General features: G+C 46.7%; 1 protein-coding gene across 1 annotated transcript in view; it reads left to right on the top strand.

Moving 5' to 3' along the window:
• Positions 1-14,391, top strand: part of PPWD1 (peptidylprolyl isomerase domain and WD repeat containing 1) — a 58,245-nt gene that overhangs the window by 5,008 nt on the left and 38,846 nt on the right. The window contains exons 2-5 of the mRNA XM_082269100.1: positions 582-684; positions 786-886; positions 10,339-10,459; positions 10,740-11,187. Coding sequence (XP_082125226.1) covers positions 582-684; positions 786-886; positions 10,339-10,459; positions 10,740-11,187 — 773 coding nt within the window. The remainder of the gene's footprint in view (positions 1-581; positions 685-785; positions 887-10,338; positions 10,460-10,739; positions 11,188-14,391) is intronic.

Below are 14,391 nucleotides of genomic sequence, written 5' to 3'. Positions count from 1 at the left end.
TCCATGATACTGTGGTCAGTTTATGTTCCTTGGTCAGCCTGCAGTCTTTCCTCTCTCCCCTTCCCTTCCTGCCTGTCAGCTCTTGTGTGTGAGACGATCTCCAAACAGGCCCCTCCCCTTCTGCCGCTATTCCGTGAGCGCTACCATCAGTCTTGTGTCATGCCAACAGTAAAGCATCCTGAGACCATTCACATGTGGGGTTGCTTCTCAGGCAAGAGAAGTGGGCTCACTCACAATTTGGCCTAAGAACACAGCCATGAATAAAGAATGGTACCAAAACATCCTCTCAACCGTCCAAGAACAGTTTGGTGAGGAACGATGCCTTTTCCAGCATGAAGGAGCACCTTGCCATGAGGCAAAAGTGATAACTATGTGTCTTGGGGAACAAAGCATCAAAGTTTTGGGTCCATAGCCACCAAACTCTCCAGACCTTAATCCCATGGCAAATTGCAGAGGTCTGGGGGGGGGGGGGGGTCAACACTGCAAATAGCAAATTTCACAGAGGTTTTCTATAACAAAGTTATTTATTTATTTTTTTTTTACAGGTAGTTATAGCAAATATTAATGTCACTTCTCTCCAGTTCTAGAGTTTGAGCATGTTTACTTGGACAACCTGCCAAGTGCTTCAATGTATGAACGCAGCTACATGCATCGGGATGTTATCACCCACATTGTTTGCACCAAGTAAGTGAGTCTTTTCTTTATAGGAAGTGTTGGACTGAATGGCTTTTATCTTGTTGAAAGAACCAGGAATCAATATGGACCATAATTTTTCTTTTAAACAGGACTGACTTCATCATAACTGCAAGCCATGATGGACATGTGAAGTTCTGGAAAAAAGTGGAAGAAGGGATTGAGTTTGTGAAACATTTTCGGAGTCACTTAAGTAAAGCAGTTTTATTACTAATTTCATATTTAACAAATTTATCTTTGCTTGCATTTCCCTTGTGTGTTTTGGAACATCTGTGGCAAACAGATTCTGAGGAAGGTAGAAGTAAAGATTTGTCTTTTAGTGATAAAGGTTTTAGTGCCGTTCACACTAGGTCGCTCCGACTTCGGGGGCGACCTGTGAAGTCCCGTGCACCGCGACTTCGGCGCGACTTGCACGGGCTTCATATAATGAATGTCAATGCAAGTCACTCCGAGGTCACCCCGAAGTAGTACAGGACCCTTTTTCTAAGTCGGAGCGACTTGTGTCGCTCCTATTAGAACGGGTCCTGTAGCACTGCATGGACCGGGACTTGTCAGGCTGACAAGTCGCGGTAGTGTGAATGGACACTCAGGAATCATTCACACAGGGCTTTAGAAAAAACGAGCTGCAAAGCTACTACCAACACCAGGAAAAAGAAGCTGCAAAAACGTGCTTTTAGTGTCTTTTTTGGTAATAATGCACATTTAGCCGCGTTGGCTTTTAGCAGCGTTAAATGCCTCTATTCAAAGTCAATGGTTGCCTATCAGAGCTGTCTTTGATTTGACTTTCAGCTCATTGATTTGAATAGAACTCGCATCAAAGTCTAATCATGATGATCCGACTTGTGGTGCGACTTGTGCTCTGAGGATCTTGAAAGGAAACCCCACGCTAAAATGAAAAAAAAAAAAAAAAAAAACAGTGTGGGGTCCTTCCTAAGGGTCTGGTATGGATTTTAAGGGAGACCCCCCACAGCAAAAAATAAAAATGTGGGACCCCCCCCCCCCCCCCCAAAATCCATACCAGACCTTTATCCGAGCATGCAGCCTGGCAGGTCTGAGACCCCCCCCCACACGCTTTATTTATTTTTTTCCCCATTTTGGCATGGGGTTCCCTTTCAAGATCCTCAGAGCACAAGTGGCATCATGATCTGACTTGGATGCGACTTCCTTTCAAATCAATGGGCTCTCATAGGGAACCATTGGTTATTGACATGTCAAAAAACAAAACGTTTGATGAGGTTAACGCTGTATGTAGCAGCCTTTAGTAGCATCAGACATTTTTAAAGCTGTAACACTGGCCCTGGGTTTTTTTTGCAGCTTGAAAACACCTGTGCCACTTGCAGCTTCAAAACGTCTGTGTGTGCATGAGGCAATGGAATAACATGGAGATGCATTTTTAAACTGCAAAATAAAAAAAACTGCCTGTTGCTCCTAAAAGCGGCTGTAAAACCACCCTGTGTACATGAGGCCTTAGATAATTTTGTATGTAACATTTAGGGCTTTCTCTCGCCCTAAAAGGTAAAACATGCAGCGCCACAGCATAAACTAACAAACATAAATTATTACATTCAAAACAAAAAAATAAAAGTCCTTTATTCAAAAACAAGACACCGTGGGGGAGTTTTACTAAAATTGGTGCACAAAGAATCTGGTGCAGTTGTGTATAGTAACTAGTAATCGACCGATATTGTTTTTTTAATACCGATATTTTGGTCATCGGATATCAGTATCGGCCAATATTTAAAAAAAAATAAATATATATATTATATATAATTTTTTTTTTTTTTTTTTTTTTTTTTTTATAGGTACTCCTTGTGGAGGGATCTGGGGCACTGAAAAGCATTCAAAACGCCAAGTTTGGCTGTTTTGAATGCTGCAAGTTTTTTTAATTTATCGCCAAGTACCCGGAAGTGATGTCATGACATAATTTCCGTGTTTTTTACATGGAAAGCCGAATACGGCTTTGATCGGGTCTTCGGCGGCCGTCCCGGTGGGACGGGAGACCCGGGCGAGCCGCGGGAGGGGGGGGAGACGTGTCCTCCCGCTCCTTGTAATGGCAGCCGAGCGGCTTCTCAGCCGCATCGGTTGTCATTACAAGACAGCCGACCGTCGGCTATGGACTCCGGTACCGGGGTGATGCCTCTAGCTGCAGGCATCACTCCGGTACAGCACTTTTCCGAAATATCGGCAATATCGGTAACCTCAGGGGCCGATTCCGATATATCGGGGAAAGTGCATATTGGCCCCCAATATATCGGTGGTGCCGATAATCGGTCGATCCCTTATAGTAACCAATCGGTTTCTATGTCTTGTTCAAAACCACCAAGAAGATTGTAATCACAACAGAATAATTTAGGAATGAAGTAAGTCCATCCTGTAGGAGATTTTTACAGTGTAAATCCCATCAGCGAAGTAAAGTGCACGCTTACTAAATACTGCACCTGTATGCACCAAAGTATAATCATTATTGTGATTCCAAGATCCAAACTTACCACCTGAAAAAGTTGCAAGATTGGTTTCCTCTGCCTGCACTGGCCCCAATCCACTCTAATCACAGGGGGAAGTATTAACAATTTTTTTTTCTCTTACGTCCTCCGACAGTCGCCACCACCTCTAAGTCATCACTATTGGGTATTTACTTCCGCAGGAGTAGCTAGGCATAAGACTTAATCAAAAGAACAAAAGCATTTAGCATAGACACACCCATGTGGGCTGTCCCACTGGTCAATACCCCCCTGCAGTGATCCCTCCCAACTCAGTTTGTTTCTGCCTAGCGTCAGGAGTAGTTAGGCTTTCCTGTGCTGGGGCTACAGTCTCAGCCTTTCTAATCTTTTTTTCTTTGAAAATGTCAGTTTCTTCTTTGATTTACTAGCTGTTTATTTTGTCAGCTTTTTAGTCGGATCTTCGGATGAAGACGGATTCTTGCGGAGCTGGGATTCGGACTGACCGCCCTGGTTCTCCAGGGCAGAGGGACTCCCAACCCGTCACCGAACGTTCAGCCATGTGTTCGTCCTGGCATTATGAACGACCCATCCCTGCTCGCAGCAGGGATGCAGCCTGTGAGGTGGCTACCTCACTGGACACATCTGCGGTGCTGCAGTGTCCTGTCCTTGGCTAACGGCATTCCCTGTCAGATGAGGACAGCGGCTTTCCGTTCATAGAGGCACCCCACGCCGTCCGGTACAGGTAAGTACTTTCTGTGTGGGGCCTCTGTCTGGGGTGGCAGTCCTGTGTTGCTGGGTGTTCCCCATGTCTGTGCCTGTGTGGGGCTCCCTGATGCGATCCCTGCGGGGGTCTCCTTTTACATGCGCTGTGGTGCTGTGTGGGTTTAGGGGCCCTTTCCCCTTGTCACTACGGTGTTTGGGGGTGCAAACTGTGTCGTGCGGCGGCCACAGCGGGTGAAAACCGCGCGGTCCGCCATTTTAAGTATGGGCAAGCATGTCTGGCTTCACTGTGGGCTTCACTACATGCTGTTTTGGCGCCATCCGCCGCCATCTTGTGTGTGGCAGAACGATCGTTCCGAGCACATGTTCGGCGGCCATCTTGCTGAAGCCTTCCATTCAGTTCTATGGGCAGCCATTTTCCCTGGGTCTTGCAGCTTATAGTTCAGCCTCTGATGACCTCACTTCCTTTTCCTCTGAAGCAGCGATCGATGTGGTAACACTCTGTGGGGGCTCTGCAGACTGTCTCTCCTTGTTTTGTCCTTCCTGGCTTAGTTTTGTCTCCTTTTGGGGGTCTTTGTTCACTGTGCATATAGCGGTGGGCTGCGCACTCTGCAGCGATCTTAAAGCGCCAGTACCTCTTCTTGTACTTTTTTTTTTTTTACTGTAACTTGGACAATGGAATCTCAGGACAGCAAATTCCCTCCAGCCCTGGTGGGGGACCCCAGTCCTGCTGTACCCCCAGTTATACCTGATTTGGCCACTGTAGTGGCGTCTTTAGTGTCCAAAATGGAGGTGCTGATGGCTGAACGAGCTGCCAGGAAAAGACCTAGATTATCTTTCTCCTCTGATTCAGATGGTGATGTGGCTGCTGTGGCGGGCGTGCCCTTTTCAGGGTCTCGCTCATCCCTGGACCCTCTGGGTTCGGAGGGGGAGGCGGAGGTGGTGGGGGTTGATGATTCTCCCCCGGGGTCACCTGAAGAACACGCAACTATGGATGAGTTGATCTCTTCTGTGAAAGAGACCCTACATTTGGAGGATGAGCCCACTCCTCCGGGCATTGCGTCATCGTTTGGTACACATAGGACCCGCAAGTCGGCGCAGGTTTTTCCCTGCCCCGCTGAATTTCATTACACTGTGAATGAACTGTGGCGCAATTTGAAACGTCCATTTGCGGTGCCTAGTCGGTTTAAACTGCTTTATCCCTTTGCGCCGCCTACGGACACGCGCTGGTGCGTGCCTCCACAGGTGGATCACACTGTGGCCGTCTTAAACAAGGCTACCCTGATTCCCACTGAGGACACCCCGGTGTTCCGGGATCCCATGGTCAGGAGGTTGGAGTCTCTGGCCCGCCATTCCTACACGGTGGCGGGTTGCTCTAACCTGTTTTCGCTTCTGTCCTGGTGGCTCAGGCGGTGGCGGATTGGACTAAGGTGCTTGGACGCACCCTCGTGTCTGATTCTACCCCACCTGCCACGCTGGCTATGGTGGATCAAATTCACCAAGGAGTCATGTATTTGTGCGATGCGGCTTTGAATGAGGCCCCTCTGGTCGCACGCTTGTCGAGTGTCGCAGTGCTTAACTGTCGACTGATCTGGCTGAAGAGCGGGTCGGCTGACCAGACATCACGGAAGACAGTTGCTGATTTTCCTTATGCAGGTTCTCGCCTTTTTGGCGAGGCGTTGGATACCTTGGTAAAAGGCGTCACGGGGGGCAAGAGCACCTTGCTGCCCCAGAACCCGAAGAATAAGTTCTTTCGTGGAAGCGGGGTTTTACTTCTCGATCCACTCAGGTCCTTTTGTGCCTTTCGAAACCAATCCAAGGGCAAGCCCTTCAAGGGCCAAGGTAGCCAGAAGAAGCCCTGGGCAGGCAAGCAGAAGTCCGGCAATGCCGGCTCGGTGGGTCAATCCGCCTCTGCCTGAAGGGTCGCCCTCACCCGTTTCAGGGGTGGGGGGACGTTTGTGCGGTTTCCTCCAACCTTGGCTGCTCCGAATTTCGGACAGGTGGGTTCAGGAAATCATTCGATCAGGGTACAAGATCGAATTCCTTTTCCGGCCGGCGGATAGATTTTTTCCCTCAAATCTTCATTTGCCTCCAGGGCGTCGGCAGGACCTGCATCAAGCGGTGCAGGACCTTCTTGCTCAGGGGGTGATTGTTCCGGTGCCTCATCGGGACAGGTTTCGGGGATTTTATTCAAATCTGTTCACTGTGCCCAGAAAGGAGGGCAAAGTGCGTCCTATTCTGGACCTGAAAGCGCTGAACCACTTTGTGCGCGTTCGAAAGTTCCGTATGGAATCTCTCCGTTCGGTGGTGGCCTCCCTGAGTCCGGGGGAATTCCTGGCCTCTATAGACCTGAAGGATGCGTATCTACACATCCCCATTTTCGAGGGTCACCAGAGGTACCTTCGGTTCGCTATGGCGGAGGACCACTATCAGTTTGTGGCGTTACCTTTTGGTCTCGCTTCGGCTCCAAGGGTCTTTACCAAAGTGCTGGCGCCTGTTCTGGGCCTGCTAAGGGCACAGGGCATTGCGGTCTTGGGGTATCTGGATGATCTCCTCTTGAGATCGAGTGTCAGCCAGAACCTACTGCGCGATCTGTCAACCACGGTACAGACGCTCCGGGAGTTCAGATGGACCATCAACATACAGAAGTCGTCCTTGTCTCCTTCGGTTTGTCTTCCCTATCTGGGAATGATTCTGGACTCTGCTCAGGCAAAGGTGTTCTTGCCGAAGGACAAGCTCCGGACCTTGCAGAACGAGATCAGGTCCCTCAGGGACAAACCATCCTTGTCACTCAGTACCTGTATGCGGTTCCTGGGGTTGATGGTATCGGCCTTCGAGGCGATACCCTTCGCTCAGTTTCACACAAGGTCTCTTAAAGCAGAGATCCTAGCCAGGTGGGACAGACTACCTCAGTCCTTGGATCTGAGTGTCTCTTTGAGTCACCGGACCAGAATAGATCTTCTGTGGTGGCTCCAGTCCCCGGCTGTGTCAGAAGGGAAATCCTTCCGTCCCTTACTGTGGACAGTGATTACCACGGATGCCAGCCTGTCGGGCAGGGGTGGAGTTCTGGGCAACCTGTCTGCCCAGGGCACTTGGTCGGAGGAGGAATCCTCCCTTCCGATCAACATTTTGGAATTAATTAAGAGCGATCAAACTCTCTCTTCCAGTGGTCAGACCGACTTCAGGGCTGTCCTGTTCGGGTACAGACGGACAATGCTACCGCGGTGGTTTACATCAACCACCAAGGGGGCACCAGGAGTGCCCGGGCGGCCCGGGAGGTGACCGACATTCTGTCTTGGGCCGAGACTCATGTCCCGGCGATTTCAGCAGTTCACATTCCGGGTGTGGAGAATTGGCAGGCCAACTATCTGAGCCGCCAGACCCTGGACCAGGGGGAATGGTCCCTGCACCCGAAGGTCTTCCAAATGCTGTGTGTGAAGTGGGGATCCCGGACGCGGATCTGTTCGCGTCCCGGCTAAACCACGCGGTGGAAAGGTTTGTGGCAAGAACGCGCGATCCTCTGGCAGACGCCTCGGATGCGTTGGTGGCCCCTTGGCATCAGTATCGTCTGATGTATGCCTTTCCTCCGATTCAGCTGTTCAGGTTCCTTTGCAGGTTGGCCTCGAAACCGCACTTGGTGATTCTGGTAGCGCCGGACTGGCCGCGCTGGTCCTGGTATGCCGACGTTGTTCACCTGGCAGTGGCGCCTCCTTGGCGGCTGCCAATGCGGGAAGATCTACTGTCTCAGGGACATATCTTCCATCCTGCTGCATCCTATTGAGACCCAGGTCCTGAGAGACAGGGGTCTCTCCTCAGAGGTCATTCCTACTCTAATCAAGGCTAGGAAATCCTCTTCTGGTAAGATCTATTACCGTACCTGGAAAGCTTATTTCGCCTGGTGTGAGTCCCCTCGCTCGTACTCGGTGTCGAGAGTGTTGGCTTTCCTCCAGACTGGTGTGGACCAGCGCCTGGCGCTGGCCACGATAAAGGGCCAGGTATCTGCACTGGCTATTCTTTTCCAACGCCCTGTAGCGTCTCATTCCTTGATTCGCACCTTTATTCAAGGTGTGCGACATTTGGCCCCTCCCCGGAGGGAGCCTTTACCTCCATGGGACTTGAACTTGGTTCTGTGCACCTTACAGCGTTTTCCCTTTGAAAACATCCGGGAGATATCGTTACCTCTGCTGTCTAAGAAGGTTGCTTTTTTAGTGGCGATCACCTCGGCTCGCAGGGTGTCGGAGTTGGCGGCGTTTTCTTGCCGCTCTCCTTACTTGGTGATTCACAAGGATAAGGTGGTCTTGTGACCTCATTCCTCTTTTTCTCCCTAAAGTGGTCTCTTGAGTTCCACCTTAATGAGGACATTGTCTTGCCTTCGCTCTGTGTGAAGCCGAAGCATCCTAATGAGGTTGCTTTGCATTCCTTGGATGTTGTCAGGGCGATCAGGGTTTACCTGTCGTCCACTGAATCCTTTCGGAAATCGGATTCCCTCTTTGTCCTTCCTGAGGGACCTCGGAAGGGTATGGCTGCGTCGGCAGCCACCATTGCCAAATGGATCAGACAGACCATTGAACAGGCCTATGCTTTGAAGGAGCGGGTTCCACCCTTCCCTTTTAGGGCGCACTCTACCAGATCTTTGAGTACGTCCTGGGCTTACTGGCACCGAGCCTCGGTGGCCCACGTGTGCAAGGCTGCGACTTGGTCGTCGGTGCACACCTTTTCCAAATTCTAGAAAGTGGATGTTCTGGCATCAGCTGATGCCTCCTTTGGCCGCAAAGTTCTCAGTGTGGCAGTGCCATAGGGGACCCTTGTTTTTTTGTGGGTCCCTGGCTGTTGGGGTGTTTTATCCCCTGGATATTTGTTTTCCTGGGTTGGCTCCTGTTGAGCCTTTTCTATTGCCCAGAAGGTTCTCTTACTGTGCGTGTAAGGTTCCTTTCTCTGATGTGGGTACTGCGTTGCCTTTTCTACGGTTGCGTCTCCCACCCCTCATGTCTAGACTGCTTTGGGACATACCAATAGTCCCAATAGTGATGACTTAGAGGTGGCGGCGACTGTCGGAGGATGTAAGAGAAAACAGAATTTTTGTAAAATCTTACCTGTAAAATTCCTTTCTCTGAGTCCTCCGACAGTCGCCGCCCCCGCCCCTCTTTTGGGGTTTTTTTCTTGTACACCTACTGCTATTCTACCAAACTGAGTTGGGAGGGATCACTGCAGGGGGGTATTGACCAGTGGGACAGCCCCCATGGGTGTGTCTATGCTAAATGCTTTGGTTCTTTTGACTAAGTCTTATGCCTAGCTACTCCTACGGAGCGATAGTCAATACCTAATAGTGATGACTTAGAGGTGACGGCGACTGTCGGAGGACTCAGAGAAAGGAATTTTACAGGTAAGATTTTACAAAAATTCAGTTTTTTGCCCCCCCAATCATTGCACCATCACATAAACATAAGAGGGAGGTAGCCTCGTAATGTAGCATTTATTACATAAAAAAAAAATGTACATAGTTAAACCAATATAAAAATCCAGCATATATTCACTCTCACATATGCCACGGTCTAACTCCAAAGACAGCAGTTTGTAATGTCAATCAGTGCAACAAGCTCCACCCTGCATTTTTTGTCCAACAACTGACTGTTTCTCTGGCATCTCAGGAAAGCTGGGTTATGGAGTGTGTTACACTGGTCTGACCTTCTACAATATACTCTTGACGGATGATATGTAAAAGTTGTAGCAAAAAGATAGCACATGTGCTTGCTCAAGCTCAGTGACACCAGACAGTGAAGGGAATACTAATATACAACAGTGGAAACGTCAGCCTTATGAAAAACAAGTCATCAATGGCCGCTTTCACGTTTTTGTCTTGACATGCTACAGAGAACTTAAAAATAAAATTATTTTAGTAAATATAAACTGCTAAATATCTTTTCTCATCATCAATATAGCAGACTTGTGACTTCTGTCAGTGTCAGGCCAAGCAATGGTAAAGTTTTTAGGAGGAGTTTTCATTCTTCTCTGGCTGTCTTATGAGCCTGCATGACCCCTGACCCTCTCTAGACAGTTCTGATTGGCCCTGTGTTGGTCACATGCAGTCTGCTAAAAGGAAAAAAAAAACACTAGCAATACACACCAAACTGAGCGTGTGCAGCATGCCCCCAAGGCTCTGTACTATCAGGAGATGGATTGGGGACTGTGGAAGAAGGGAAGGATTAGAAAAGACAGGATCAAACATGCTTTTTACACAATGCTAAGGATTAACGGTGAGTATAACAAGCATGCTTTACTGCATATACTGTACAGACTGATTTTGTTTTTGTGGGTTTAGTCACTTTAAGTCGTTGAAACATGCAGCATGTGAACAATGGTGGTATTTAAATATAACTTTGGCCTATATGCACGCATAGTAGTTTAAAGGTCTTTATTTGGTAGGTTACATTAAAATGTTGCTCTTATAACAGTTGGGCTGATTTTTCTTGTTCTCTTGGTACAGGTGTTATAGAAAGCATTGCAGCCAGTTCAGAGGGAGCTCTTCTGTGCACAGTGGGTGATGATCAAGCAATGAAAGTCTTTGATGTGGTCAACTTTGACATGATCAACATGATGAAGCTTGGGTAGGTACAATATGCCATGACTACATCTTGGCAGTTGCACAGCTAAAATACAATTCAAGTTAAACTGGTAATATGCTTAAGGCTGAACTTGTGGGGAAAAAATCTGTACAATAGTTTAGGGGTATAGGAAAAGGCCATAATGCCAATTTTTTATCTTTATACTGGAACTCTTCTCTCAAACACTGGGTTGAATGTTTGTGTGTGGCAGGGGTGTGTGTGGATTTTGGGTGGTTTGGGCATTGCTAAGTTCCCTGACCCCATGTTTTCCTGTTTATTCCAGCTATCACCCTGGGCAGTCAGAGTGGGTGTATTGTCCCGGAGATGCAATCTCAGCAGTGGCGTGTTCTGAAAAAAGCACAGGGAAGATCTTTATTTATGATGGTCGGGGAGATAATAAACCTATGCATGTGTTTGAAAAGATGCATTCCTCACCTCTAACAGCAATCCGGCTGAACCCAGTTTATAAAGTGGTTGTATCATCAGACAAGAGTGGGATGATTGAGTATTGGACTGGACCTCCTCGTGGGTACAAATTCCCCAATAACATCAACTGGGAGTACAAAACAGACACTGACCTGTATGAGTTTGCTAAGTGTAAAACTTGTTTGACTGGAATAAATTTCTCCCCGGATGGTAAAAAGATGGCCACTATTGGAGCTGACAGAAAAGTGCGCATTTTTCGTTTTTTAACCGGGAAACTAATGAGAGTCTTCGATGAGTCTTTGAGTGTAAGTAAACTGGCAATACTATTTGGATTAATGATTAGTTTGTGTGTGATTAAATTACCTTTTTAAAGGATAATTACACTGTTGAGAAAATGCCATTCGCATCTAGATAACCAGCAGAATGAAAGTAGTTGCAAAGCCTGCATTCTATTCATGAAGGGAAAACAACCTTCAGTATGCAGCTCCTACCTAATACTTACCTGATGTGCACAAGAACTGCTGCTGTCCTGGCTCTCTGTCTCCTCATTGGCTCAGAGACAGCAGTGGGATTCATTTTACTCCTGCTTCTGTCAATCACAGCCAGTGACAAGGGGGCAGGGCTGAGCCCCTTTCTTTATGCCTTTTTTATAAGGGGCTTGTTATGGGGGCGCTTGGCAGGGGGGAGGAGCCCAGAGTGTGTCAGTGAGGGCCCAGAGAAGAGAAGGATCGGGGCTGCTCTGTGCAAAACCTTGCACAGAGCAGTGCAAGTATAACATCATTTAAAAAAACAAAAATAAGCCTATATCACTTTAAAGATTGCAGACAAAGACCAGTTCTTTAATGCCTGGTCTTGCCAAGATTACAATTTTTTTCCATCAGGCTTCCCCTGAAACAGGTATGCATGACCTAAGCTGTGCCATAGTGAATAGCGGTCTTCCCTATTTCAAAGCAGATCTACCAGATTTGTTAACATGTGCATGCAAGTTCAGTAATTTTTAACAGGTAAATATCACCTCTCTGTTAGATAACAATTACTCCCTCTGACAATTCTTTTCTTCTTTTGCTGTGCATGCACCTTCTTTTTTTTTTTTTTTATTATAGGACCGCAGGCACAGCAGCCCGCTCAGTTGCATAGGCTGCCATGCCGACGCAAACGTGGCCTGCAAAACCACATGGGTGTGCACCTAGGGTTTAGGCAGCAAGTAAACATGTTGTCCCGTGTTGTCTTTTGCCGTACCATGAAAGTCCATATTGCCTCAACCAACTTACAATGCTATATTAATTTCAGGACATAGGTAAATTCTAGTTTTTCATTACTGTGTAGCACATTTCTATATATGTTGTCCCTGAAGTTGTTGTGTTGAGAGCAGACAGACTGGTCAGGGTGACCATGCTAATCTATGTCCACAGCCAGATGCAGTTTGAATGAAAACTATTATCGGCGCTGAAAAGATTTTTTTTGCACGTATTTGGGTCTTTGAAGGATATTTACAGTACAGGACACTTTGATTATTTTTTCACATTGCACAGGACACTTTGTATATATGGATTAAATGTTTTATGATCTTTATTACGAAATGTGGATTGATATATAGAGCATACATTTTTTGGATTTATAGGTGAATTTATTTATTGGAATTTAACTGTGTACACGTGGGTCGATAGTACTGTGTTGATGATACAACAATTTTGACAGCAGCTGCACTGTTAAATATTTAGAGAGAATATATATATATATATATATATATATATATATAGATTGAACGGTCCGTGGAGCTGATTAATTTAATTGCTACAGCCAGAAGCACCTTCAATGAGCACCAGACCTGGATCTTGGAATTACATTTTTCTTTTACATCATGTGGTAAGAAATGGCACCGGGATACACTATTTGAAGAAGGCGAGCCAGCAGTGTTATGATTTGAGCGATGTTCTGCTGGGAAACCATGGATTCTGCTTGGAAACCTTGGGTTCTGCCATTCATGTGAATGTTACTTGACACGTGACACATACCACCTACCTGAACATTGTTGCTGACCAAGTACACCCCTTCATTGAAGTGGTCTTCCCAATCTCAGTGGCCCCATTCAGCAAGATAATGCACCTTATCACAAAAATAGTTCAAGACTGGTTTGAGGAACACAACAATGAGTTTGAGGCGTTTACCTGGCCTCCAAATTCTCAAGATCTCAATTCAATCAAGGGTCTGTGGGATGTGCTGAAAAAACAAGTCTGATCCATGGAGGCTCCACTCTTCAACTTACAGAACTTAAAGGATCTGCTACTGATGGCTTGGTGCCAGATAGCACAGCATACCTTTTTAGAGGTCCAGTGGGGTCTATGCCTTGACAGGTCAGGACTGTTTTGGCTGTAGAAGGGGGGCCTACTCAATAGTGGATGGATGGTCATAAATTTATGACTCATCGGCGTATGTTTTTGTACAGCTCAGCCACTGCTAATGGTAGAAATGACCACACACACGGCTTAGCTTACTTACTCACTGTTTATACCCTCCCCACCCTCCATTGCTTTTACAAAAATGTCAGAACACTTATTGGAAAATATTTTCCTAATGTATGTCACTGGTAATTCATACATTACCAATACATGTCCTGCGCTCCATGCATTTCCCACTAACCATTTCCTCCACTGCATGTCTCCAGAGGTATGTACAGCAATATGATGTGAGGGAGAAGCCTTCAGTAATAAAGATGTGTTTTTGTTTTTTTTTTATATATTTTAGAACCTTTTTGCAATAAAAAAAAAATCAATAGAATCCAAGAATATGATATGCATGTACTACATTGATGCAATTTGCCACTGTTTAGTGATGCTCAGCTGAATTATTATTTTCTTTTTTTTGGCCATGTCTTCTTAGGAAGGATTCTTTTCACTTTTGTCCTGTAGACATGAGAAAATATCTTTCCAGTGTGAGAATATTCCCTCTTAGTTGTCACAGGGACATGTGTCCGAATTGGAAAATGTCCTACATTTCTTTTCGGGCGGCAACCCAAAATTTTGAATTTACCCTTCCAGTCCCGGAGAAGTTAGTGTTTAGGATTATTCTAGAAAGTAATAGTGAATCTCCCTAATGGGGGGGACACAGCAATAAAAACCTGACATGGGCTCGGACACCCCCCACATTTTATTTTAAAATATAAAAAAAAAAAAAAAAAAATTGCATTTTAGTTATTCACTTTAGTACATTTACTGCGATAGTGTGGGCCAGCTACGCAGAATCACGTGTATATATGTGACTCTGCAATTCCGGGTAGGGGGTGCGCACGTGCCGATCACCGGGTCCTGGCCAGTGATTGATCGCAGGGCACCCGGCGATCGGCTCTGATCTTCCCAGAACACAGCTCTGAGTGTAAACAACACTGAGCGGTGTTCAGTGACGGGATCTAGTTGCTTAGCAGGGAATGAAAACCACTAGATCCCTAGTAAAAACAGCACACTGTACACACACACTTGTTAGACAAATATTTAACCCCTTGACCACCCTAG

The sequence above is a fragment of the Pelophylax lessonae genome (assembly GCF_965119305.1).
Source record: "Pelophylax lessonae genome assembly, chromosome: 1".
NCBI classification, from domain to species: Eukaryota; Metazoa; Chordata; class Amphibia; order Anura; family Ranidae; genus Pelophylax; species Pelophylax lessonae.
Note: the sequence above shows the minus strand (reverse complement) of the source record. Positions and strands in the feature narration are given on the sequence as shown.